At 50.0% G+C, this 26935-nt stretch overlaps 1 protein-coding gene across 1 annotated transcript; it reads left to right on the top strand.

The window, feature by feature from the left end:
- On the top strand, positions 1-26922 carry GASK1A (golgi associated kinase 1A). Its single transcript, XM_071212274.1, has 6 exons — positions 1-25; positions 1519-1640; positions 3303-4493; positions 23948-24070; positions 25585-25688; positions 26085-26922. Exons 1-6 carry the CDS (start codon positions 1-3, stop codon positions 26293-26295), a joined length of 1776 nt encoding a protein of 591 aa, XP_071068375.1. The 3' UTR covers positions 26296-26922.
- The last annotated feature ends 13 nt before the right edge of the window (positions 26923-26935 follow it).

Genomic DNA, 26935 nt, shown 5'->3' on the forward strand with positions numbered 1-26935 from the left:
ATGGTGGACACTAAAGAACACAAAGGTAAATGCTAAAAAAGGTCATACTGTTGACTAAAATTGGAAGAGAAGATATGCTGATCTCACCTTTGTTCTTAGTAGGCTGTCAAGAACTACAACTTGGGAAGTGGACTTGGCCCAGTGGTTAGGGCGTCCGCCTACCACATGGGAGGTCCGCGGTTCAAACCCCGGGCCTCCTTGACCCGTGTGGAGCTGGCCCATGCGCAGTGCTGATGTGCGCAAGGAGTGCCGTGCCACGCAGGGGTGTCCCTCGCGTAGGGGAGCCCCACGCGCAAGGAGTGCGCCCCTAAGGAGAGCCGCCCAGCGCGAAAGAAAGTGCAGCCTGCCCAGGAATATTGCCGCACACACGGAGAGCTGACACAACAAGATGACGCAACAAAAAGAGACACAGATTCCCGTGCCGCTGACAGCAGAAGCGGACAAAGAAGATGCAGCAAATAGACACAGAGAACAGACAACTGGGGTGGGGAAGGGGAAAGAAAGAAAGAAAGAAATCTTAAAAAAAACCAAAACTACCGTTTAAAGAACCAGGCAACCAGGTTAGCTAACCCTATAAAGGGAAGCATCAGGTCCCAGATAAAACTTTCTAAATATCACAAGGAAGATACACCACGAAAACAAAGGAAACTGAAAATGTAGCAGAAGCCTTCAAAAATGATAAATACAGAAAATACACCATAAAGCCTTACAGCGGCACTGAGGCACCCATGTGCGGCATGTCAAGCAGTGTGGCCGGCTAGAGCACGCTCGTGCAAGAACACGGAGCTGTGTGGGTGAAGTGTGAGCGTGAGTATCTCTGTGTGGGACGCAGTGTGCACAGGCTCTCCTGCCGCCTGCCCCGTGCCCCGTTCTGACCACCTGCAGCAAGGGGAGAGAGTCCACAGGGCCTACGGGTTCGGGCAGTACAGGAGGCCCAGGGCGCCCCGTGATTTCCGAGGAACTGCTTCCCGGGCTTCCAGCCCCTGCTCCATGGCCCCGGTGGTCCCCCCTGCTCCCTGCCCCGCGCAGAGGCCCAGGCTCAGGGCTGCTGGGCTGTCCCGAGGCGCTGGCCCCTGTCCAGCAGCACCGACTGTCCAGCAGCTCCGACGTGGGAGGAGGAAGGGGGGGCACGGCTGCCAGAGACCAGCAGGGACGCCCCTTCTGGTGGGGGTGGCCGGGAGGTCTCAGGTGGCTGCTCTAACACAGGCCCGTGGGGAAAGGGGTGAAGCCATTCGCCCAGCCCCCAAGTTGGAGGTAGGGGTGGGCAGCGGGGGTTGGGGGGAGCTGGAAGGAGATGCAGGAGACAGGTCCGGCCTTTTCGGCCACTTGCTGCAGGAGCTGCCTGGACCCGCGGCCCCAGCGTGGGGGGCTGAGGGGGCCCCCGCGGGTGCTGCCATGTCCCCGGAGCCCCGGCAGAGGAGCCGGCTCGGATCTGAACCAGAGGCGTCGGAGGCTGGGCACACACCCCTCCGGCCCGGGCCTCTGGCTTCCCGGGCGACGCTCCTTCTGCCCCTGCAGACGGGCCCGCTGGCCGCCCTGCTGCCCACCCCAAGCCCCCTCCAGGGGTGCGGGAGGCGGCCGAGGAGCTCGTCGGCCCCGGCTGGCCGAGGCCCGGGACGGCCCCATCAGCTCTGGCCAGGGTCAGGGTGCCTGGACGACCTGGCCTGGGGGCGGTGGGGCTGGGGGTGGCGCTGCTAGGGTGCGCCGGGCTGTCGCTCTCCACGAGGCGCTGCAGGCTGCACCCTGGCCAGTGCCCTTCACCCATGAGAGAGCCAAGAGCGCCCACTACTGCAAGCAGAGGAATTGCATCCATCATCCATGTGGAATCTAAGCCCCCTCTCGATATAGAGGTGGAGTGGACATCGCCATCCCAGCGCCCACGGGATGGAGGAATAAAATATGGATTAGAGTGGACTTACTGGTGTTCTACTATAAAACTATTGTGACTAGGAATGGAAAAAAATGTAGCATCAAGGTGGAGAAACTGGCCACACTAGTTGCCGAGGGCAGGGACAGGGAAGAAGAGGTGTGATGTGGGGGCATTTTGGGGACTCTGAGTTGTCCTAAATGATATTGCAGGGTCAGATGCAGGGCGTTATACATCCTGCCATAACCCACTGAATGTCCGGGGGAGAGTGTGAACTACAGGGTAAACTGTAACCCATGCTGTGCAGCAGTGCTCCAAGATGCATTCACCAAGTGCGATGCGTGTGCCACGATGATGGGGGAGGTTGTTGGTGTGGGAGGAGCGGGGTGGGGGGTGGGGGGTACATGGAAACCTCTTATGTTTTTTAATGTAACATTTGTTAAGATGTATATATCTTCAAAAAAATATAATTTACAAAAATGATGGGGGAGGGGGAGTGGGTGTGGGTTATATGGGAACCTCTTCTGTTTGTATAATGTAACATTCTATGTGATCTATTAACTTTAATTTTAAAAAGTGTTATTAAAAAAAAAAAGCGTCTGAGGAACAGCTGGCCAGCGTAGCCAGTCCACTCGACTCGGGGCTGGGACCGCGGTTTCCGTTCATGTCTGTTGGTCCTGCGGGCGGCGGATCGTGAGGGTACAGGCGAGGTCCAGCGGTCTGGGCGGCTGCGCTGGCTCCGCCGCGGCGTGCTCACGCAGGCCCCGGGCCCCTCATGCCGCGCAGGCCGGAGCGGGCGGCAGGGCCTCCTGGAGAGCAGCTGGCTGCGCCCGCCCCCGATTTGCTTGGTCTGGGGTGCATCTCCAATGTGACGCTTCAGGCCACTCTGGGGTCCGTGCACTGAGAGGTCACTGCCTGGGGGCCTCCTTGCCCACATGTGGAGCCAGGGCTGCCCCATCAGGGCCACCTGCAGGAACGGGAAGAGAAGGGCCAGGATGGCCGCTCCCCTCTACGCACGCGGAGGCGGAAGTGGGTGACCCTCACTTGGGCAGGGCGTGGCCGCCTCGCTGGGAGAATCTCAGCAGGAGCCCACGTGCCCCGGAAAAGAGCTCATTGCGTCTGGGACTCACGAGGAGACGGGAACGGCCCTTGGCGGCAGAGGGGGACGGGCGCTGCGGAGCCTGGTGCCCAGGTGGCCCCTTACCAAGGGCAGTGGGGCAGCCCTGGCCAGCAGGAGGCACCAGGGGAGGCTCGCCGGGAGGCAAGCGGTGCTGGCACGCTGGGCGCCCATTTCCCCTCCGGCCGGTGGCCAGGGGTCAAGCCCCCCGTGCCCTGTGCCCGCCCCATACGCCTCATCGCTCCAGGTGAGCGCCACCCCGTCGGTCTGGGGTGGGCCTCCGTCCCCGCCTCCAGCCTTCTCTTCTGCCCTCCCCAGGCATCGTGGCTCTGGAGAAGGCTGCGTGGCAAGCGGCGGGTGGTGACGGCGTGCTGCCTCCTGATGACGCTGTCTGCGGTGGCCCTCACCCGCTTCCCCCCGCTGCGTCCAGCTGCCGGCACGGACCCTGGACCCATGGAGCTGCAGGGGCTCCCTGGCACCCCTGCCCCCCGCGCCCGGCGGGCTCTGAGCCCCAGCCGGAGGCAGTGGGCGAGAAACTGGGTGTCCTGGAGAGGACAGGCTTTGCCCAGGAATTCCACCTCGGTCTGTGCTCAGGGGCAAGGTCACAGACGGGGAGTGGACAGAAGCAGGAGACCCCCGGGAGAGGATGGCAGGCACACTCCGTCAGCACCCGCAGGAAACCTGAGGCTCGGCACCCAGCGTCCTGGGCCCCCAGGGGAGCGTGAGGTGGGGGGTCCAGGCGCCAAGGAGCTGGGCCTCCCCCGCGAGCCACAGAGCACGGCGGGCGCCCAGCTCGGCCGGCTCGCAGGGAGCCCCACGGCAGCCCCCCGGGCTGGGAGGGCGACTGCCCGGCCCCCACCCACCCCAGGCAGGGGCCCGCCGGGGGCCGAGAAGAGCGTCCCGGCCGGGGGGCCTCGCCGGTGGCCCGGCTCTGTCGCGGAGCTGCGGGGCTCCGTGTGGTGCGACGCCGAGGACCCGGGGCCGGCGGCCGGCGGGCAGGCGCCCCCGTGGCTCTCGGAGCACGACGTGGAGACCCTCCGGTTGCTGGCGCACGGGCAGGTGGTGGGCAAGGCCCGCGTCCCGGGGCACGGGCAGGTGCTGCAGGTCGGGCTCGCCCCCGGGGGCCACCCCCAGGCCGCGCCCACCCCCGCGCTCGGCCCGCTCTGCGCCCAGGGCCTCTGCGGCCTCGTCAAGAGGACGGGCGACCTGCCCGAGGTGCTGGCCTTCCACCTGGACCGCGTGCTGGGGCTGCGCCGGAGCCTGCCCGCCGCCGCCCGCCGCTTGCGCAGCCCCCTGCTGCCCTACCGCTTCACGGACGGGGCCGCGCGCCCGCTGGTGTGGTGGGCGCCCGACGTGCGGCACCGGGCCGACCCGGACGACGACCAGAACTCCCTGGCCCTGGGCTGGCTGGAGTACCAGGCCCTGCTGGCGCGCGGCCACGGCCCGCCAGGCCCGGGCATCGGGCGCGCCGAGTGGGCCCGCCTGGCACTCTTCGACTTCCTGCTGCAGGTAGGTGGGCCAGGCCAGCTGGGCCGCGGGGCGCAGAGGCCTGACCGTCCCCCCAGGGACAGGGGAGACCGCCCTGCCCTGTCCTTTAACCACCGGGCACCCTTTCCGTCGTTTGTCCGCTGCTGTGTCTCATCCGGTGACGTGCTGGAGCCGGTGGTGAAAATTCCGTGAGCCGGCGGTTGAAAACATTATTAACATTTCAATTCCATCAACTAGCACCGTGGCGAATTAGATTAGAAACAGGTAACACGCGAACTCCCCGGTTCCTGATTATTTCGCTCTGCGTCCCTCGTCCCTGGGCTCGGTGTGGCGAGGAGGGCTCCCGGCGACGGGCTCACGTCTCCTCCCAGCTCCGCGTCGTCACGTGGTGCTGGGAGCTGGAAGTGGGCTGGGGCGGGGTCCCTGAACTACGGAATCAGCAGGTGCTGCCGGGCGGGGCTGTCGCGGGAGAGGGTGCTGAACCACTGCCAGCGCGCCGCGGCGTAGGGCCATCCTCGGCTCACGGCGGGGCAAGGTGGTCACGTCGTCCTAGAGACGGAGGGAGAGCGCGGTCACGTGCGGGTCCTGGTCCAGCCGGGCAGAAGGGTCAGCAGGGCCTCCCGCCAGCGCCAGGGGAGGTCCCTGCAGGGCCGGCGTGGACCCCGGAGTTGGCGGGTGGAGGGAACGTCAGGGGGCCCGGGGTCCGGGTGGCCAGCGGCGGGGCTCGCTGGGGCTCACTGAGCGGGCACCCGCGGTGCCCGTGACCTGGGCGCAGCCGCGGGCACACACGTGCGGAAATGGGCGCGAGTGGCGCCCGGGCTGCGGTGGGTGTGCGCACTGAGCCAGCCCCCGTTTCTTGGGGTCCCCCACTGCGGAGCGAGGCTGACACTCTCCCCACGCTCCCCCTCCTCGGGTAGCGGCATTTGGCCCCCACAGCGCTGGCTCGCAGCATGCTTTAGGACGTTCTTGACTTCTAATATTTGGGAGATTTTCCATAAAAATTCAGCTTCTGTTGGAAATTGCTTGGTCTAGCAGTCTCGTGGCCACGGCCAACCCCTTCAGAGGCTGCCCCGTCCTCCTCCTGGCCCTGCCTCGTTTCCAGCCCTGGGCTAGCTGACCTCGGGGGCTCTTCCAGCCCACATCTGGAGGAGGGGCCAGGGGATCCAGGGCCAGGGGCCAGTGCTTGGTTGACCCTCCAGGGGACCCGGGGCCAGGGGCCAGTGCTCGGTCGACCCTCCAGCCCCAGGGCCCTCTGAGCAGGTCACTTTGCCTCTCTGGGCTTCTCTTTGCTTGCCTCCCAAATGGGGTTGGGAGTGCCAGCCTCAGCCCCTAGGCCCTGCCCTGGGAGTGCTCGGCGGCTCTGAAGATGGGCACCTGCCTCTGTCGGTCTGCGCACGAAGGCCCCAGTTCCCCCTGCCCCGCACCCTATAGCTCGGCGGGTCCCCAGCAGGAGCCCCGGCTGTCCGCGGGGTGAGGGCGGGGGTACCCCAGTCCCTCCTTGGGCTTTTAGCCTTAGCTCTCAAGCGGGTGTCACTGACTCCCGCCATGCGCCCTCCGGGCAGCCCCCCCGAGGCCCTGGCCCCGGGTGGCTTTGCAAGGATCCGTGGGATGGTCCTTGTGCCGCACTTGATGGTGCCCGCGGGTCCCCACGTGCAGGCCCTGGGCCCCGTGTCCACACGGTGTGGGAACGTGCTCCCCCGCCCTCGACAGCCTCCGGGGCGGGTCCACGCGTGCCCCTGCCTTAAAGGTCCGAGGGTGGAGGTCCTTCGCTGCCGGCGGGGTTGGGATGCTGCCAGAGCCCACCCGCGGGCTGGCAGGGACCCCTGGGCTGCCCGAGGAGGAGGCAGGAGAAGGGGGTCCTTCCCTGCCTGCCTTGGGGCCCGAGCCTCCCCCCTCACAAAGCCCCAACCCGCCCAGGTGCGCACGGATACCTGCTGCGCCACCAGAGCCGCCCTCTGTCTCTAGGCTGCCGCGGGGACAGAAGTCCCTGCAGCCGAGGCACACAGGGCCACTCTGCCCCCCTCGTCCCGGCCAAGCACGTGCCCCCGCCCAGCCACTGCCACCTTCCTTCCTGAAAGCCGCTGGCTAGTTGGGGAGAGCCTGGGCTGCTCGTCATGGGCTTCCCTGCAGGGGAAACCGAGGCACCTTCTGACCGGGGGCTGGGCACGCACCGTGGGCAGCCCGTTCTGCATTGTGCTTGCTTTACTCTCCTGTTGTATCCAACATAAAGCCTTTCTCTGTGCTGGCGCAGCGCAGCGTACCGCTTCGGTACACAAAGAGTACACGAGCCCCACACACGACATCCCTGCGCAGCCCGCGGCTCACACCCCAGCTTCGCAGCCCCCTTGTTAGCTGGCGAGGGCTGCAGGCTCACCTGCCCCAAGTCGGCGGCCTTGTGCATGAGACGGACAGCGGTCCTGGGTCCCTGACCTGCCCGGCTCTGAGCACAGCGGCTCCTTCGGGGGCCCCGGCCCTGCCCAGAGCAGCTTTGGGGACTCGCCTCAGAGTCCCCCCTCCTCAGGCCTCAGCTTTCCTGACACCCCACCCCCCGTGGATTTCCCTTTCTCTTTTCCTGTGTCGTTTCTGATTCTTAGCGCAATATGTGCTTTATTTGCTTACGATCTGGCTCCCACTAGAATGCAAACCCCTCTCGGCCTTGCTCACCGCCACAAGCCCAGCACCCACAGAGCTAAGCCCATAGCTAGTTGAATGAATGAGTGAATGAATGAATGATGCCTTCCAAGGCCCCTGGTGAACTTTCCCTCTAGCTGCTGCTGTGTTCTGCTTCCTCTCCTTCCTCCATACCCAAGGCTTCCTACATTTCTTTTGGAATCCAGTAGAGTCACAGAGTAGGAAACAACCTCATCATGGCAGGAAATTCACTTCTGCTTGCAGAACAGAAGAAACTGCTAAGTCTGTCCAACCGTCCCGGCCGCCAGGCACCATTTCAGCACTTCACCCGTGTTCGCGTGTAACAGCCCTAGAGGCAGATGATAGCCTTAGCCCCAGTCCCCAGGTGGAGAAGCTGAGGTTTGGAGGGGCTCAGAGCCTGCCCACTGTCACACAGCCTTAAGTGCTGGAGCTGGGATTTGACCCAATGCAGTTTTGACCGGAGTGCTGGCGCTGACATACCATTCACCCATTAAAACGTGCAATTTGGTAGTTTTTAGTACATTCATAGAGCTGTGCAGGCATCAGCACAGTCCAAGTTTAGAGCATTTCATCACCCACAAAGGACCCCGCACCCTTTCACAACCGCTCCCCAGTCCTCCCCACCGAACTCCAGCTCTAGGCAAACATGAGTCTACGTTCTCTCTCCATAAATGCACCTGCTCTGCACTTTACATATACATGGAAATATGCATGTTGTGTGTGTGTGGCTGGCTTCTTTCCAAGGTCCTCTGGCATGGACACATGCCATGTTGTAGCTTGTATCAGACCTCATTCCTTTTTAATGGTGACTAATACTCTCGTGTATACCACATTTTGTTTATCTGTTCATCAGTTAATGGACATTTGGATTTCTACTTATTGGTTATTAGAAATAATGCTGACATTTTGAGGAACTGCCAACTGTTTTCCAAAGAGAATGCACCATTTTACATCCCTGCCAACAAGATTTGAGATTCAAATTTCTTGACATTCTTGTCGACACCTGTTATTGTTGTTGTTTTTTATTTAGTGGATGTGAAGGGCTATCTTGTCATGATTTTGATTTGAATTTTCCTAATGACTAATGATGTTAAGTAGCTTTTCATGTGCTTACTGACCATTTGTATATCTTCTTGGAGAAATATCTACTTAAATGCTTTGCCCAGTTTTTACATGGGTAATTTGTCTTTTTTATCATTGAGTTGTATGAGTTCTTATATATTCAGGATAAAAATACTTTATCAGATATATGATTTGAAAATATGTTCTCCCATTCTGTGGTTGTCTTTTCACTTTATTGATGATATCAATCGCAGTGATTTAATTTTGATGTAGTCCAATTAATCTATTTTTTTGTCACTTTTATCTAATTATGTTCCTACCATTGTCTAGTCTAAGGTCATGAAGATTTACTCCTATGTTTTCTTCCAAGAGTTTTATAGTTTTAGCTCTTTCATTTTAAAACTCTGATCCATTTTGAGTTAACCTTGTGCATGGTGTAAGTAAGGGCCCATCTTCATGCTTTTGCATGTGGAGATGCAGAGTCATTTGTTGAGAAGACCAGTCTTTCCCCCACTGAACTGTCTCGCCATCTTTGCTGAGAATCAATCAACCTTAAATGTACGCATTTATTTCTGGCCTCTCACTTCTATTCCATTGATCTACATGCCTGTCCTTATGCCAGTATCACATCGTCTTGATTACTGTATCTTTGTAGTAAGTGTTTTTTAAAAGCAACTTTTTACTTTGAAATGATTTCAAACTTACAGAGCAGATGCAAAACAACACAAACCTCATACAGAGAACTCTGGCATATGCCTAACCACTCCCCATACCCAGATCCACCCACTTTAACATTTTGCCACATTTGCCATGCCGTTCTATCCATCTAGCGATCTCTCTAACCTACCTGAGTGCAGGTTGATTACATCATGCTCCTTGAACACACTGAAAATATAGGGGATTCCCATATACCTCACCCCTCCCCCTCCTACACTTTCCCCATTAACAACATCTTTTATTAATGTAGTACATTTGTTATAATTGACGAACAAATAGTTTACATTATGGCTTACACTTTGCACTGAACAGTTTTATAGGTTTTGACAAAATGGATAGTGGCCTGTATCTGTCATTGCAATTATCATGCAGGACAATCCAATGTCCCTAAAAGAGCCCTCTGTCCCACCTATTCATCCCTTCTCCTCCCTCAGAGCCTCTGGCGACCACTGATGTTATATGAAAAGTTAACAAGTTCTTCCATTACTACAATACTAGTAAGTCTACTTTGGCCCACGGCTGCATTCCCCCTTGAGGATTTTGGGATGGTGTTGCCTGCTCTGTTTCAGATTTAGAGGGTCTTAGATATCATGGGGCAGATGAAAGAAACTGGTTTGCCTGCAGGAGTAGATACTCTTTGCTTTTTGGGATGGACATTGTCCATCATCATCCTTTCGTTAGTTGTCCTGGGTCAGTGCAATGAAGTGGAGAGTAGGTGCTGGCTGCAACTCTGCTGAGATTCAGGGCTCAACTAGCAAATGAACAGAATAAAGATTTAGGTCTCTGGGACATATATTTAACAGGTGCTAGTTATAGGTTCAAGTAAAAGGGGTAGAAGAATCATGTGTAGGGAAATTATAAATGAATCTAACTCTGTTGCCCTGGGGAGATAGGTTATCAATAGTCCAAGGTGAGGCCCACCCTGGGGTGTGAGGTGCTGATTCCATGGGGCTGTGTACCTGCTTACAGCGTCCAGATGTCCCTAGTACCCTCAAGCGCACCCATGGTTAAGGGTTTGTTTCCTGTGCAGTTAGTGAGATCCATCTGAGATGTGCATAAGTGTAAGGTTTGGAATATATAGGCATTTATTTGCAGCTATGAATTTCCCTCTAAGCACTGATTTAACTACACCCCATAATTTTTTATGTTTTCATTTTCATTCATATCAAACTGTTTTCTAATTTTCCTGTGTTTCTTCTTTGATTTATTGCTTGTTGTTTAATTTCCAAATATTTGTGAATTTCCAAAATTTCCTTCTGTTACAGATTTCTTATTTAATTCCATTGTGGTTGGAGATCAAACATGGTATAATTACAATCATTTGTATTTATTGAGGCTTTTTATATGGCCTAGTAAATGGTCAGTCCTGGAGAATGTTCTGGGTGCTCTAAAGATGAGTGTGTATTCTGCTGTTGTTGGGTTGAGTTCTGTACATGTCTATTACATTCATATCGCATTGTTCGAATCATCTATATCCTTGTTGTTCTTCTGTCTAGATGTTCTATTCATTATTGAAAATGAATTTTTGGAGTCTCCAACTATTGTTGTTGATTTATCTATTTCTTGTTCAATTCTGTTTACTTCATGTATTTTGGTGCCCTGTTGTTTGATGCATACATGTTTATAATAGTTATATGCTCCTGATGGATTGATCTTTCATCATTATGAAATGTTCTCTTTATCTTGAGTAAGATTTTTTGTTTTAGTGTCTATTTTGTCTGATATTTGTATAGCCACTTTAGCTTCCTTACAGTTGCTGTTTTCATGGTATATCTTTTGCTATCCTTATTTCATCCTATTTTTATCTTTGAATCTAAGATATATTTCCTTTTGACTACAAATAGTTTACCCCTTTAAAAATTCCAATATGACATATCTGCCTTTTGATTAGATTGATTAATCAATTGTCATTTACTCTTGTTATTGATAGGTTAGATTTACATCTGCCATTTTGATGTGTGTTTTCTATATCTCTTATGTATTTTTTTGTTCCTTTGTTCCTTCTGTACTGCTTTTGTTCTGTGGGGTGGATATTTTATAGTGTAACATTTTAATTCTCTTAATGATATTTAAATTATATTTTTAAGAATTTTCTGCATGGTTGTTCTAGGGCTTATAACATACTTCTTATCTTAACAAAATCTGCTTCAGATTCATGCTATCTTAATTCCAATGAAATATAGAAACTTCACTCATATATAGCTTCATTCTATTCCCCATTCTGTACTATTTTTATTATACATATTATGCTATACATGTTACAAACCCACAATACATTGTTATCCTTAGTATTTTATGTAATATGATTTTTTTAAAGGGAACTGAAGAAGAGTGAGCAAGTATACATTTATGGGTTAGTTTATTAACCTTCTTACTTACTATTTCTGGTTTTCCTCATTTTATCTTTTATAATTGCCTGCATAATTATATTTACTGGCACTCCTTGTTTTAGTGTGTGAACTGAATTACTCTTTCAACCCAGAGAATCTTCTGTAGTATTTCTTGTAAGGCACTTATGCTAGCAGTGAATCCTCAGAGATTTTGTTTATCTGGGAATGTCTTTATTTTGCCATCTTTTTTTTTAGGAGGTACCAGGGATTGAACCTGAGACCTTGTACATGGGAAGCAGGTGCTCAACCACTGAACTACATCTGCTCGCTAAGGAGAGCTGGGTTTTTCAGTTGTTTTTAGGAGGTACTGGGGATTGAACCCAGGACCCTATACATGGGAAGCAGGCACTCAACCACTTGAGCTACACCTGCTCCCTGCCATCATTTTTTAAAGATAGTTTTTTGGGCATAGGATACTTGGTTGAAAGTTTCTTACTTTCAGCACTTTGAATATTTCACCCCACTGCCTTCTGGCCTCCATGGTTTCTAATAAGAAATCAGTCATTAATCTTATTGAATTCTCTTATTGCTTTCAAATTTTTCTCTGTCTTTCAGCATTTTGTCTCTCATATATCTAGTTGTGGATCTCTCTGTGTTCATCCTATAGGTGTTCATTGAGCTTCCTGGATGAGTAGGTTAAATGGGAAGCTTCTCATCCTTAGCTCCTGGAAATTTTCCTTTCTCAGCATTCACTCTAGGAAAGCAGTTTATGTTCCTGCAGATGTCATTGTATAAATATTTACTTGCCCTAATGTTTAAATATAAAGTAAGAAACGTCCTAATTCTTCTTTTAAAAATAGTGTTTTAGTTTTTTTTCTTGAACAGTTATTATAGGCACATGACAAAGACTTCATATGGTAGGGTAAAAATATGTCTCTTTCCTGTTCTGAGCTTCAGTCCCACATTTTCTGTCCCCAAAGGCAAACCACTATCAGTCTTCCTCATGTCATGGCAGAGATTGTCCATGTGAATTCAAGCATATATGGGCAAATCCAATCTTGCTTCTTTATTTTACACAAGTGGTGACATTCCATGCACAATATCTCTTTTTGCACAGTATAGAAGTATATAATAGCTACAAAATATTTCATTGTTTGGATGTGCTACCATTTATTCATTAAGTTCCCCTTTGAAAAAGTTATGTTCTTTCCAGCATCCATATATATATATATGTCTTTGTACTCATATATAAAACTTACTGTAAAACAAAATCCTAGAAGTGAAATTACTTAGCAAAGGGAGAAACTCTTTTTGTTGTTTTGATAGATGTGTCTGTCTGAATTCCAGCAGAATCCAACCCTGGTAAGTCAAAGGAAGAAATTTTAATGAAGGGGCCAGTTACAGATGTGTGTCAGGAATCAGGAATGAACTAGGGATACTGGAGCTTCAGAAACCAGCCTCACCACCCTTGAGTGGAAATCAGGAGGACAGAGTAAGGTGCTGTGGAGGAGAGGCCTCCCACCAGGAGCTGTGGGAAAGAGGGGAAACAGCCATTGCCAGAAACAAAGCCCAGAGCAGGCAGAGAGTGGGGAACTAACACAAAGCCCTCTCTCCTCTAGCCCTCTGGTATCCTGCTGGTGTCTCCCACCAGCCAAATCCAAACAAGTCAGTGGTCAAGGATGAAAGAACCCCTTGGGTCATCCTCAAGAGTGGGAGGAAAAACAGGACATGCCTGCTCAATTCATGTGGCCAAATTTCCCTCCAAAGAGACCTCCATTTCCCAGCAGTGCAGGAGGTGCCTCTGTCCCATCTCTGATTAGGACTGGGTACACGAAACATGCATCTTTTTTTTCTTCACCCATATGATAGATTTTAGGAAGAAAACATCAATTATGAGTAACATTGAGCATCTTTTCATGTTTAAAAGCAGGGCCTAGATTAGGGTGAAGTGCGAAAGGGAGAATTCTAAGGTGGCTCTCAAGAGTCCTTCCTTTGAATGTGGGGACGACCCGTGTACGTGCTGGAATAGCCCTGCGGTGACTGGGTTACCGGCCAGTTAACTAGGAGTTCACCAAAAAGGAACGCAGGGTCGGCCTGACCTAAGAAGATGGGCCTTAAAAGAAGGTGCAGCATCAGGGAGATTGTCCTGCTGACCTGGAGGAAGAAAGCAAGTCGCCTTGTTATGACCCTGCTCTGCGCTGGAGAGACCTCTGGGGAAACCCGGAGCCCTCCGAGGACCTCAGTCCTCCAACCACGAGGATCTGATTTCTGCCAACAACCTGGGCGAGCCTGGAAGAGGATCCGGAGCAACAGCCGAGACTGCAGCCCCCACCAGCCCCTGGAATTCAGCCAGGCGACCCCTGAGCAAGAGCGTGCGGGAATCCTGACCCACGGAACCATGACGTAATGAGTGTGTCCTTTTACACCACTGTGCTCGTGGCATTTTTTTATGCAGCAACAGAAAACTACTTCATGAGGCGAGGGGGTTGCCCGAGGGGCAGGCGTTCTAGGAAGTGCCCGTTCTCGTTTGCCGACTGCGCCGGCGCCACCTGAGAGTGAGTGTCTGCAAGTTGTTGTTTTTTTTGCCCCACTCTGGCCCTACCTCTGTTTAAAAGCCTTTCTTTTTTGTTCATATTCTTTCTCGGCCTTTTCCTTAATGATTTTAAGAGCTTTTATGGATTAAGGAAATTAACCTTTAGTGTAGCATCTCTATCAACATTTTTTTCAAGTTCAGTTGTCCTTAAGCCTTATTCATAGTCTTTGTGCAGAGATTTTAAAACATTTTATGTTGTTAAAATTATCAAGCTTTTCTTTTAAGAGTTCTAGGCTTAGTAGAAGACTAAAGTAGACTTATAGTCATACTTTGAAAGGCCACCCTCACTTCAGAATTATTTTTAAAATTCTCCCATGTTTTCATCTGTACTTCTATAGTTTCATGTATCTTTGATCCAGCTAGAAGTTATTCTGGGGTAAGGGATAAGGGGTGAAAAAACTTTTTAATTTTTTTCAGATGGCAACCTAAATGTCCCAACACCATTTATTGAATAATTCATTTTTCTTCCAATCTGAAAGGCTATCTTTATCATACAGCCAATTTCCATAAATATTTAGGTGTATTTCTGGATTTTCTTCTGTTCCAATAAAGGGTCTGCCTATTTATATGTCAGAATCACACCATTTTAATTATTAAGCTATATATTTTATGTTAATAACTTTTAAGACTTGTTCTTTCTCGTTGCTCTTTTTTAGAATTTTCTTCATATTCTCACATACTGTGTTCACATGAAATTTGGAGCCAGCTTATTACTCTCTCCTCTTTTGTGATTTTATTGGAATCAAATTCAATTTTTGTGGATAAATATAGAGAAAACTTCCATCTTGGGGTATAGAGTCGTTCTAGCCAAGAACAAGGTATCTCCCTCCCTTTACTCACCTTGCCGTTTTCTTCACTGGCGTCTTCCCTTTCACGTTGGGTGACTCCTGCCATTTCATTTTCTTGTGGCCATCCACAGTGTGCTCTTTTCCTCCACTGTCTGTCCTGGCTGGGAGCTCCTCGTGTGTTTGAAGCCACTGGGTTCTGCGTACAATTTTGTTACGCGCCTCCTTGCTGCCTTACTGTTCTCCTCACTGTGCTGGGTGAGTTCTCGGGGCTCCAGGTGTCCGTCACTGCGCCTGTGCTGCGTGGCGCTCTCCTCTCCCCCTCTCTTCACGGTGTTGCTGTGTCGCTGCAGGCTGCGAGGGAAGAGAAGGGAAGATTGAAGGGTGTCACTGCAAAGTGCTGCACACAGGTCCTGCGACTTGGGTATAGGTGCAGTTTAGTCAAGACAGCTTGTCACTTCTGTGAAATGTTGGCGTTGCATTGACTCCTTAGATCAATTTGGGGAATATTGACATCTGAACAATATTAAGTTTTCCAGTCAAGAAGGCAGAATATATTTCCATTTACATAGGCCTTTTTAAATTTTGTTCAATGATGTCTTGTAGTTTTGTGTATAAATCTTGCACTTCATTTAAAAAAAATAATCTCTAAGTATTTTATTCTATTTGATGCTATTGCAAATGGAATCGTCTCCTTAGTTTTCATTTTCAGATTGTTCATTGCTAGGGTATAGAAATAAATTGATTTCTGCATATTGATCTTGTATCCTGCAACCTCGTTGGACTCCCTTATTAGCTCTAATAGTTTTTTAATGTAGAGTCTTTAACATTTTCTATGTGTAAGAGCCTATCATATTCAAGGAGACATAATTTTGCTTCCTTGCCAATCTGGATACTCTATTTATTTTTCTATCCGAATTTCTATGACAAGAAATTCCAATACAAGGATTAACCAAAGGAGTGAGCGGACTTCCTTGTGTTGCTCCTCATCTTAGGAGAAAGATTTGTTTTTCACTATTAAGTAGGATGTTAGCTGTGGGTTTTCATAGATGCCCTTTATCAGGGTGAGGAAATTTCCTTCTATTCCTAGTTTGTTGAGAGTTTGTATCATAAAAGGGGGTTGGATTAGTCAGATGCTTTTTCAGCATCTATTGAGATGATCATGTGTTTTTCCCCTTTTTCCCTTAATATGGTATATTATATTGAATGATTTTCTGTGTTGAACCAGATTTGCATTTCTGGGATGTATCTCCCTTGGCCATAGAGAATAATCCTTCTTGTATGTTTCTGGACTTGGTTTGATAGTATTTCATTGAGGATTTGTTGTGTTTAAATTTATAAACGATATCGACCTGTAATTTTCTTTTCTTGTGATATTTGTCTGGTTTTGGTATCAGAGTAATATTTGATAGAATGAATTGGTAAGTATTCCTGTCTCTTCTATAATTTGAAGAGTTTGTGAAGGATTGGTGTTTTAACTTATTTACATATTTGGTGTACTTTACCAGTGAAGCCATCTGGTCTTTAGCTTTTCTTTGTGAGAGGTTTTTTGATTACTGATTCCATCTCTTTGCTTGTTAGAAGTCTATTCAGATCTTCTATTTTTTCTTGAGTCAGTTTTAGTCTGTGTCTTTCTAAGAATTCATCCATTTCACCTAGGTTATCTAATTTGTTGGCATACAATTACTCATAGTGTTCCCGTATAATCTTTTCATTTCTTTAAAAGAGTGTTAATAATGTCCCCTTCCTGATTTTAGTTCATTCCTGATTTCAGTATTGGAATCTTCTCACTTTTTTTCTTGGTCAGTCTAGCTAAAGGTTTGTCAATTTTGTTGATCTTTTCTAAGAACCACCTTTTGCTTTTTCTATTCTTTATTTCATTGATTTCAATTTTAATATTTATTATTTCCTTTCTTTTGCCTACTTTTTAGTTCAGTTTGCCTTTCTTCTTATAGCTTCCTAAGGGAGAAGGTTAGGTTATTATTTTCAGATTTTTCATCTTTTTAATGTAGAGTTTAAAGCTATAAATTATCCTATGGATACTGCTTTAGCTGCATCCTATATGTTTCAGTATGGTGTGTCTTGATTTTTTTTCATCCCAAAGTATTTTTATTTTCCTTCTGATTTATTCTTTGACCTATTGGTTATTTAGTATTTACATTGTTTAGTTTCCTTTTATGTGTTACTCTCTCCAATTTTCCACTGTTATTTGTTTTTCATTTTATTCCATTTTTGGTTGAAGGTCATACTTTGTGTGATTTCAGTCCTTTTATATTTATTGAGGCTTGTTTTATGGCCTAATATATGATCTATCATGGGGAATGTTCCAGGTACACTTGAGAAGAATGTGTATTCTGTTTTTGTTGGGTAGAATGTTCTATAGATGTCTGTTAGATTTAGCTGCTTTATAGTGTTGTTCAAGTATTCTATTTCTTTGCTGTACTTCTTTGTACACATTCTATTAAAATGGGATATTGAAGTCTCCAACCATTATTATTGAGTGGTCTGTTTCTCCCTTCAACTCTTTGAGTATTTGCTTCATGTATTTTGGAGTTCTGTTGTTAGGTACATATGTGTTTGTTATTGCTACATATTTTTGATGGATTAACATTTTTGTCATTATTAAGTGTCCTTTCATCTAGTAACAAATTTTGTCTTAAAGTCTTTGTCTGGTATTAACTATTAATGTAGTCAGCCCAGCTCCCTTTTTTTAATGTTTGTATGGTATATTTTTTTCCCCATAATTTTGCTTTTGACCTTTTTGTGTCTTTGAATCTAAATGAGTGTCTTATAGAGAGCATATAGTTGGATCATTTTTAAATCCATTCTGCCAATCCCTGACTTTTAATTGGTGTTTAATTCATTTACATTTAATATGATTATTAATAAATCAGGATTTATGTCTGCCATTTTTCCATTTGCATACTCTATTTTTATGTCCTTTTTGTTCCAATATTCCTCCATTACTGCCCTTTTTATTGAATAGCTATTTTCTAGTTAACCATTCAAATTCCCTTGTCATTTCTTTTACTGTATATTCTTAAGGTTTTTGTTTTTGGTTTTGGTTTATTTGTTTGTTTAGGTGAGTGCCCTGGGGATTACCATTAACACCTTAATTTATAAAGATCTAGTTGGATTAATACCAAGTTAATGTCCATATTATTAAAAAAAAACTTTGCTCTTATATAACTCTATTTATTCTCTTCCATGTTGTAGTTTGCTAAGACTGCCAATGCAAAATACAGGAAGAGGTTGCCTTTTATCATGGAGATTTATTAGGGTAAAAGCTTACAGTTCTGAGGCTGTGAAAATGTCCAGATCAAGATACCATCAGAGATGCTTTCTTACCAAAGGTTGACTGCTGGTCCGATCCTGGACACGTGCCATGTGGCAAGGCAAAATTGCAGCTCTCCATCTGGGTCTGTGCCTTCTTCTGCTAGCTGCTTTCTCCCCAGGCACAGCTATGGATGATCAAGCACATGGCAGGGCTTGTCTCTTCAGCTTTGAGCTGCTTCTTGGACCTAGCCTCTTGGGGACCTTTTTCTGTGCCTCTGTGCTCCACTGACTTCATCCTTCAGTCTCCAACCTCTCTTTCAGTCTCTCGGGGTTTCTTTGTCTTTCTGCAACTGCGAAAGATCCTGGAGTCATTTCTTACATGACAGGGTGCAAATGATAATTCTCTTCCTCTGTGTGTGTTTCTGCTTTCAGTTCTCAGTTTATATAAGACTGCAGGAAGAGGGCAGAGACCTAACCTGGGTCACTGGCCTGCCTCACTGGCCTGGTCCAAAGGCCCTAAAGTGATCTAATTAAAAGTGCCCTAATCAAAATGTCCCTTAACTGAATCTAATGCAATCAAAGGGTCTCACACCCGCAGGAATGGATGAGTTCAAAGAATGTGATCTTTTCTGGGATTCACAAAACTTCAAACTGTCATTCTCCATTAAGCTGTTATTGTTAAAATAACATTTTTACACATGTTGTGCCCTTCAACATAGATTTATAATCATTGTTTATGGATATCAGTTAGGGGTAAAGGAGTTATAAGCAAAAAATTATATTCATACTGTCTTCTTTATATTTACTTACATAATTAACTTCATGAATGCTCTTTATTTCTTCATGTTGATTCAAGTTATTATGTAGTGTCCTTTAATTTCCGCCTGAAGAACTCCCATTAGTATTTCTTATAGTGCCTGTCTGCTAGTGACAAATTCTTTCAGCTTTCACCTGGGAATGTCTTAATTTCTCATTCATTTTGAAGTATAGTATTGCTGGATATAGAATTCTTGGTTGGCAGGTTTTTGTGTATATGTATTTTTTAGCACTTTTAATGGCATCTTATTGCCTTCTCACCCCCGTGGTTTCTGATAAGGAATCAGCAGTTAATCTTATTGAGGATCCTTTGTACGTGATGCATTACTTCTGTCTTGCTTCTCTCAAGATTCTCCCTGTCTCTGTTTTTTGACAGTTTGACTATAATGTGTCTAGGTATGAATTTATTTGTCTTTATCCTCCTTGGAGTTTGTTGAGCTTATTAGATATATAAATTTATGTTTTTCATCAAATTTGGGAAGATTTTGGCCATTATTTCTTCAAACATTCTTTCTGTCCCTTTCTCTTCTTTCCTTCTGGGACTTTCATTATGCTTATATTGGTACCCTTGGTGTTGTCCCACATATCTCTGAGGCTATTTCATTTTTCTTCATTCATTTTTCTTTGTGTTTCTTAGACTGGATAATCACAATTTACCTATCTTCAAGTCTGCTGATTATTTCTTCTGCTTGTTCATATCTGCTGTTGAGCACTTCTAGTAAATTTTCATTTTAGTTATTGTACTTTTCCACTTAAGAATGCCACTTGGTTCCTTTTTAAAATAATTTCCATTTCTTCATTGATATCCTCTACTAGGTCAGATATCATTCTAATATTTTACTTTAGTTCTTTCTATATGGTTTCTTTTAACTCTTAGAACTTATTTAAAATAACCGATTTAAACTCATTGTCTAGTAAGCCCAATATCTGGGTTTTATCAGGGACTAATATGTTTGTTGATTTTTTTCTTGTGTATGGGCCATACTTTCTTGTTTCTTTGCATGCCTCATAATTTTTTTTGTCACATACTGGACATTTTAGATAATATAATGTGGCAAGTCTGGAAATCAGATTCTTCTCCCTCTCAAGGGTTTTTTGTTGCTACTACTACTGCTTGTTTTAGTTTAATTTTTGTTTGTTTGTTTAGTGAATTTTATGAACTAATTCTTTATAGTCTGTTGTCATATGTGGCCACTCAAGATTCTACTCAGCTATCTGAGATTTAGTTAAATGCCTGGAATCAACACATTTCCAAGTCTTTGCTGAGGCTTTGTGTGTGTGTTGTAGCATGTCCCCAACATTCAGCCAGCCAGTTTTTTTTGACTCTGCTTCATTTTCACTTGCACAGAGCCTCAGGGTCAGCCAGAGATGAAAGCTTAGAGTTCTTTCTCATCTTTCATGAGCATTCTCACAGCCCTACACATGAATTCAACCTTCTAGAATTCCAGGAATATGCCAGAGCTTCTCAAAGCCCCTTTGTATACCTGATTCCTCAGCTTTTCCTTTTTTTAGTTTTTTGGTTAGTATTTTGTTTGTCCTCACTGTTAACCATCATCTAATACAACTGTGCCAGTAAAGGTTTTTAATTACTGTCTTCCATTCTCCTTGGGAGAGACTTAGAGAACTGGAAGGCTGACAAAGACAAGACTTTCGAGTGGGATCTTCCAGGGAAACACCAAGCAGGTTAAATAATGAGAATTCTTCGGGAATGAAGCCTATTCTGCTTCCTTCCATGCCGGGAATGCAGACTGTTGTTTTCAAGGCCACTGCTGAGCTGAGATGGGAGAATGGGGCCAGGGTAAGTTAAAACACACAAAGCTTGCTCTTCTTATCAAGATTCAGCTGTTTTTCTTGCATAAATTCTCCCTGGGTTGCTGCAAGCCTTTGGTTAATTTCCAGAGATCTGAAAATGTTGATGCTGACTTTTTTTTTAAAACTAGTTTTTTCATTGCTTTTATAGAGTGAGAAAATTTTGGAGGTTTGTGTTCCTTTTTCAATCCTGATTTCCATTTGAAGACTTAGAGGATTGTTGTTGGAGGAAATCAATTATGCATTTCCTGAGAAACATGAGAGTTTTCCTCTAAAGAGAAACGGAAAAGGAACAAGGTCTTTTCTGGGTCAGGGCTGATCTGCGACTGAGAGGTGGCTCGCCTTGCTTTGATGCGTGCTGCGTACTGGAGGTGGTGGGTTGTGTTCATCCTCCCCACCCTCCCATTTGTGGAGAAGCGTTGGCTGTACATGGACAGAGGGAAACAGGATGGTGGCGCTAACTAAGGCTGGACCAGGCCTGTGACTTGGGTTGAATGAGCACTGACCATAGACAATAGATATGGACCATTCATGCCCAGCACTGCCTCAGTTGTTACAGAAGATGACGAGCTCTGAGTCTTCTGGTGTGTCCTCCTTCTCCTTTGTAGTTTTGAAAGCTCTTCTTCAGGCTTAGCCAACAAGGCTTAGAGCAAATTAATTAAGCCCATGATGAGTATGTATATAAATGTGTTTCTGTCTATATATGATGAGTGAGGGTGGAGACTCCTCTTGGTCTGTGGGACTGGCTCATCTTCCTGTTCTTCAGGACTGCAAGGCACAGTAACAGGTTGAGCCCGGAAGACCTGGTTCAAATCCTAGCTGGGCTGCCCTTATTACATTTACAACCTTGAGCGTGTCTGATCTCAGCATCCCCATCTGTAGAACAGGGATAATATTGGCCCCCCCTTGCAAGGCTGCAGTGAGATGTCAATGAGAGGGAGGTGGAGTTATCAGTGGTGGTGGTGGCAGTCATTGTCATCTCTGAGGGAGAGACACTCCATCGTTGATTTGTTTAAAATGAAAATTAGGCTGTATTTCCAAGGGTAAGCCTGTGGGCATTCTGCATTATCTCCACCATAGAGGACAGGGGCTGCCTGAGATACTGCCCTAAGTGTGTGGTAGACCAGGGAATCATGAGACCCTCCTGAGATGTGAAGAGAGAGAGAAGGCACCCCCGTCCATGGGCTCATCAGTGTGTGGTGCCACCTGGCTTCCTGCATGCTGCCTCCTTCACCCCCACATCCACTCGCCTCTGTCTTGTGTCCTTTCTGAGTTGAACTGGTCGGTTGCCCCAACCAGAGCATGTTAACTGGTGCTGGTCTCTCAGGCTTCCTCATTTGGACCAGTTCTTCTACAAAGGCAGGACATGAGTCTCCATTCTGTGTCTTCCCCACACAGGGCTTTTTCAGGAACTTAATACATTTTGTGGCATGAATGATCAAGGGAGTTAGGCATATCCTATTACAGAACAGTCTACAAGGCTGTCACTTCTGGCCCCCAAAACTGCCCTCAGTGTTGAAAAATCACCAGAAGAACTCACTGACAGCTCTTGTACTAATGGTTACAGTTTATTACAGTGAAAGGATCCAGATTAAAATCAGCTGATTGAAGAGACGCATGGGCAGGGGCCAGGAGGAGTCCAGACACTGAGCTTCTAGTTGTCCTCTCCGTGGAGTCATGGACAGTGTTAGCTCCTTCCAGTAATGATATGTGACAATATGCTTGGACTACTGCCAACCAGGGAAGCTCACCCAAGCTTTGGTGTCCAGAGTTTGTATTGGCTCGGTCACATAGACACGGTTCGATGTTTATTTGGTTGTCTTCAGTCTCCATTCACCCTGGAGGTCAAACTGAGGCCGCATGACCCAAAGGCTCCACCACAAAGCACTTTGTTAGGCCATGTGGCATGTCCTAAGGCCCCTAGGTGGACAAAGACACCCTTACCAGGCAGAGCCTTCCAAGGGCTTGGAGATGACGTCCCAGAAAAGCAAGACCTCTCTTTAGGGCATGTTGGATTCTTTACTGTGTGGGCACACTGTGCGATTCTTGGTATATTTTTCCTATCATTGTTTCAATTGTAGAGCCCAGGGGCCCCTATCTCCCCACTGTACAGATTTCAGAAGATGACTCAAAGCCTTGGTCTTGGGTCTGGAACCCTCCCTAGGATCTGGGCAAATCTCGGGCAGTCGACTCCTGCTGTTGACGTGCTGTGAGTACTGCCTTGGTTGGCCCTGCACCAAAGCTGGCTTCCAAGCTCAGCCCTTCGTCACCGACCACCAAGCACTTTGCAAGGCAGGGCTTTGCTGGAGGAGAGGGGACGCTGCATGCCCTTAGCCCCTGCCGCTCCCAGTGCGTCACCTTCGCTAACCCTCTCTTCTCTTCTCTCCCCTTCCACTGCGACAAAGCCAGTTTTCCTCTTGTCCCATGCAAAGCTAGTCGTCCTACAGCCAGCCCTCTTGAGAGCTCAGCTTCTACCCTAAGCACCCTAAAGTATTTTGCCAAGCCCTGTTTCCTTCCTGAGAGGGAAGCAGGCATCTTCTCCATCTTGCTCGTCTTCCCTGCTGCTCACCCACTCGTCCGTCCACTTTCGTCCACTTCCTCGCACACCCCTTGCTTTTCTGAGCTCCCTTTCAACTCCTAGCACGTTCCTCTCTTTCTCCCCGGAGCAAAGCCCCCCTCCATCCCCAGAGGACCTGCCCCGGGCGCCGAGGCCCCTCCGAGCTCCACCTCTTTGTCCTTGAGGGCGTCCCCCGGCCTGGCTGCATCTCTCCCCTTCTGAAGAAAGTGTCCTGGAAGCAAGCAAGGGGAGCGTGTTACCAGAGGACTCAGAGCCACGCCGCAGTGCTGTGTGTTATTTGTGTGTGTGTGTGGGGGGGGGGCCCAGAACGGCCCCGCGCGCACCAGAGGGTCCCCACATCGGCAGTCTAGTTTATGATGAGCTGGGACCCCAGTGTCCTCATCTGCCTTCGATTCTGGCCGACTGCAGGGTGAGAGCTGTCCCTTCAGGAACTAGCCAGACGGCTGTGAAAGGACGTTGATCTCCAGGGCAGGGAAATCCCGGTTTTAGCATTTGCTGCTTAGAGAAAAAAAAGTGGAGCTGTGAGCAGGTCTTCCCCGACCGGGGGGCAGTGGGCATCTCCCCATGCCAGAGCTCAGGAGTTGCAGAATGGTCTGTACGTGAGCCCCGGGGCAGCGGGCACTGGGCTGAAATGCACCCTGGAGTGAGGCAGAAGGAAACAGCTCCACTATGGGTGCGGTGGCCAGAGGGACAGAGGCCCTGACAGCCAGCGGCCAGCGTCAGCACCGATGAGCAGCCACCCAGCACTGCCCTGGCCTGGGCCGCAGGCCACACAGGGGGCGGTGGGCCAGGGGCCTCAGTGGGGCTGGGGGAGGCGGGCCCCCGCCACGCCCCTCGCAGGCTGGGTGTCCCCGCAGGTCCACGACCGCCTGGATCGCTACTGCTGCGGCTTCGAGCCCGCGCCCACGGACCCCTGCGTAGAAGAGAGGCTCCGGGAGAAATGCCGGAACCCCGGCGAGCTGCGGCTGGTCCACATCCTGGTACGTCGTCCCCCCTGTCCCCTGCCACCCGGCCCGGTCCCCCCCCCCCAGAAGACACTGCTGGTTTCAGGCCACCGGGCACTGGCCTGCCTAACCTGGTGTTGGAGCAGCATTTATCTTTCCTGGGTTAATGCTTCTGACTCCTAAAACAGCCGGAGGTGGCGCGCCGGGGTGGGGGGACGGGCTGCAGCCCTGCCCGCTGGCTCCAGGCCCGGGCCTCCTGGAGGCAGAGCTTGAGGCCTGTTTGTCTAGTTGAACATCCTCAGCGGCCAGGGCGGGTCCAGCAGCACAGCGCTGCCCGCTGCCCGCTGGACACCAGGCGGCTGGGGCCCTTCTGCACAGGGAGCTGCTGCTCGGCGTGGCCCTGCCTGCCCCCGGAGGCCACTGGCCATTGCCGGAGGCGCCAGAGGCGTGGCCCTGGGGCGGAGCTCCAGGCTGACCACACGCCCAGAGACCCGGGGGTCTCCCGTCCCAGAGCCACCTCACCTCCTCCCCGTGAAGGGACGGTCCCTGGGATGGGGAAGCTCCCCTGTCCGTCAGTCACAGGGCCACTGGCCCAGCCGTGTTCAAGGGGCAGCCTCGGGCCTCAGGGGAAACGCTCTCCGAGCCGTGGACGTGGTGAAGAGGGAGGGGCCCTGGGGCCCTGGAGGCAGGCCGCGGCCTAACCAGAGGATCCTGGAATCCCGAATTTCAGGGAATATGTGGGAATGAGAGTGTGGGCCGGAAGAGGGGCCTCATGCTCCCAGCCACGGACCTTTAAGGTACTGACGGCGCCTGTTGCCCACTTTAGCCCTGACAAGGTTTAGCAGAATCCAAATGCTTCTCCTGGACACGTGGCGACTACGGAGCTGTCCAAGGACAAAGGACAGGCCGTGTGTTTCCAGGGTGCTCAGGGGACGGCCTGGCAGTGGTGGGGGTGTGCACACGCATGTGTGTGAATGCATTTGTACACGTGTGAGAGCATGTGCATGTATGTGAAAGCATGTGGGTGTGTGCACACGTGAGTGTGGACATGCATGTGTGTGAGTGCATTGTGTATTGTGGGTGTGTGCATGTATGGGAAAGCACCATGGGCGTGTACATGTGTGAGCATGCACATGCATGGGCGTGAAAGCATGTGAGCACGTGTACATGTGAGCACATACATGTATGTGAAAGCATGTGGGTGTGCACACACCTGCGTGATGGCATGCGAGCATGTGTACACGTGTGAGTGTGTACATGCATGTGAAAGCGTGTGGGTGGGCACATGTGAGCGTGCACGCATGTGTGTGAAAGCATGTGGGTTTGCATGCATGTGTGAGCGTGCCCATGTATGTGAAAGTATGTGGGTGTGTACATGTGTGGGTGTGCATGCGTGTGTGTGAGAGCATGTGAGCGTGTACATGTGTAAGCGTGCCCATGTTTGTGAAAGCATGTGGGCGTGAGCGTGCACACGTGCGTGAAGGCCTGTGTGCACGTGTGCTCGCGCGCACGGCTCGGCGGCGCCCTGACCGCGCTCCCCGCTGCCCCAGGTGCGGCGCAGCAGCCCCTCGCGGCTGGTCTACATCGACAACGCCGCCAGCCTGCAGCGCCCCGACCACCAGCTGAACTTCCGGCTGCTCCAGGGCATCGACGGGTGAGGGCGGGCTGGGGGCGGGCCGGGGGCGGGCGGGGTGACAGCCTGGCCGCAGACCTCAGACGCGGAGAGTGGGCGCAGCCAGCGGCCCACCCCCGGCGGGCGCCCTTCCCAAAGCCAGGGTCCTGCGCCTGCCGAGCACCCCGCCCGCCGGGCGCAGCGCCCTGCTCTGGAGGGAGGGCCGGCCTGGGCCTGCTCCCCCAGCCTACGCTGGCCAAGCCGGGCGGGGGGCACGGCTCCCGGGGGCACGCGGTTGAGTCCCCCGGCCTCTCGGAGGGGGCCCTGTCCGAAGCCGCGCCCCGAGGCCCAGCAGAGGGCCTCGCGGGCGCCACAGCCCGGCGCGCTTCCCGCCCAGCTCCTTGGGCGTGACCCTGCGCCCCCTTGTGCTCCTCGCAGGTTCCCCGAGGCTGCTGTGCGGGTCCTGGCCTCCGGCTGTCTGCAGAGCCTGCTGCTCAAGTCGCTGCGGATGGACCCCGTGTTCTGGGAGAGCCAGGGCGGGCGCCGGGGGCTGCGGCCGGTCCTCCAGACGCTGGAGCGGCGAGCGCAGGCCCTGCTGCGCCACATCCGGGAGCACCGGCTAGCACTCTTCAGGGACGAGGACCCGTGAGGCCACCGGCCAGCAGACCTGACGGCCACCTGGTCCTGGGCTGCCCTCCTGAGGACAAGGGGAGAAACCGGCAGAGGCCGGGCCGCCTCGGGCTTCCAGAAGGGATGCAGCCGTGGCCCACCTTCTCCCTCCCTGCACCAACAGACACATCAGGGACATTTTGGGAACCACCCCCAGATACTGTAAAATTGTGTACCCCACTGCAGCAGTTTGATATGGTGATGAATTCCAAAAATAGATACTGGATAATGTTTGTAATCTGGTCTGTACCTGGGTGTGACTGAGTTATGACTGGGGCTTTGACTGGGCCACGTCATTAGAGCATTGGACAGAGTCGAGGGTTTCTGATGTTGGAGTTTTGATGTTGGAGTTTGATGCTGAAGCTGGAGTCCTGGGAAGTAAGCTCACAGAGGAAAGAGAAGCAAGTCCCAGGAAGAGAGAAACCCTGAGCCCAGGAAGAAGCAAGCCCTGGGAAGAGAGGAACCCAGGAAGCCTAAACCCGTGCAGACGTCGGCAGCCATCTTGCTCCAACACATGAAAATAGACTTTGGTGAGGGAAGTAACTTATGCTTACGGCCTGGTGTCTGTAAGCTCCTACCCCAAATAAATACCCTTTATAAAAACCAACCAATTTCTGGTA

The sequence above is a fragment of the Dasypus novemcinctus genome, chromosome 26 (assembly GCF_030445035.2).
Source record: "Dasypus novemcinctus isolate mDasNov1 chromosome 26, mDasNov1.1.hap2, whole genome shotgun sequence".
In the NCBI taxonomy this organism is placed as follows: domain Eukaryota; kingdom Metazoa; phylum Chordata; class Mammalia; order Cingulata; family Dasypodidae; genus Dasypus; species Dasypus novemcinctus.

Excerpts from the sequence above, each read along its gene's own strand:
- GASK1A (XM_071212274.1), top strand. The coding sequence starts at position 1 with ATGGTGGACACTAAAGAACACAAAG. Across the intron at positions 1,641-3,302 it reads CCCCATCAGCTCTGGCCAGG|GCATCGTGGCTCTGGAGAAG; the intron begins GTCAGGGTGCCT and ends TGCCCTCCCCAG. Across the intron at positions 24,071-25,584 it reads TGCGGCTGGTCCACATCCTG|GTGCGGCGCAGCAGCCCCTC; the intron begins GTACGTCGTCCC and ends CCGCTGCCCCAG.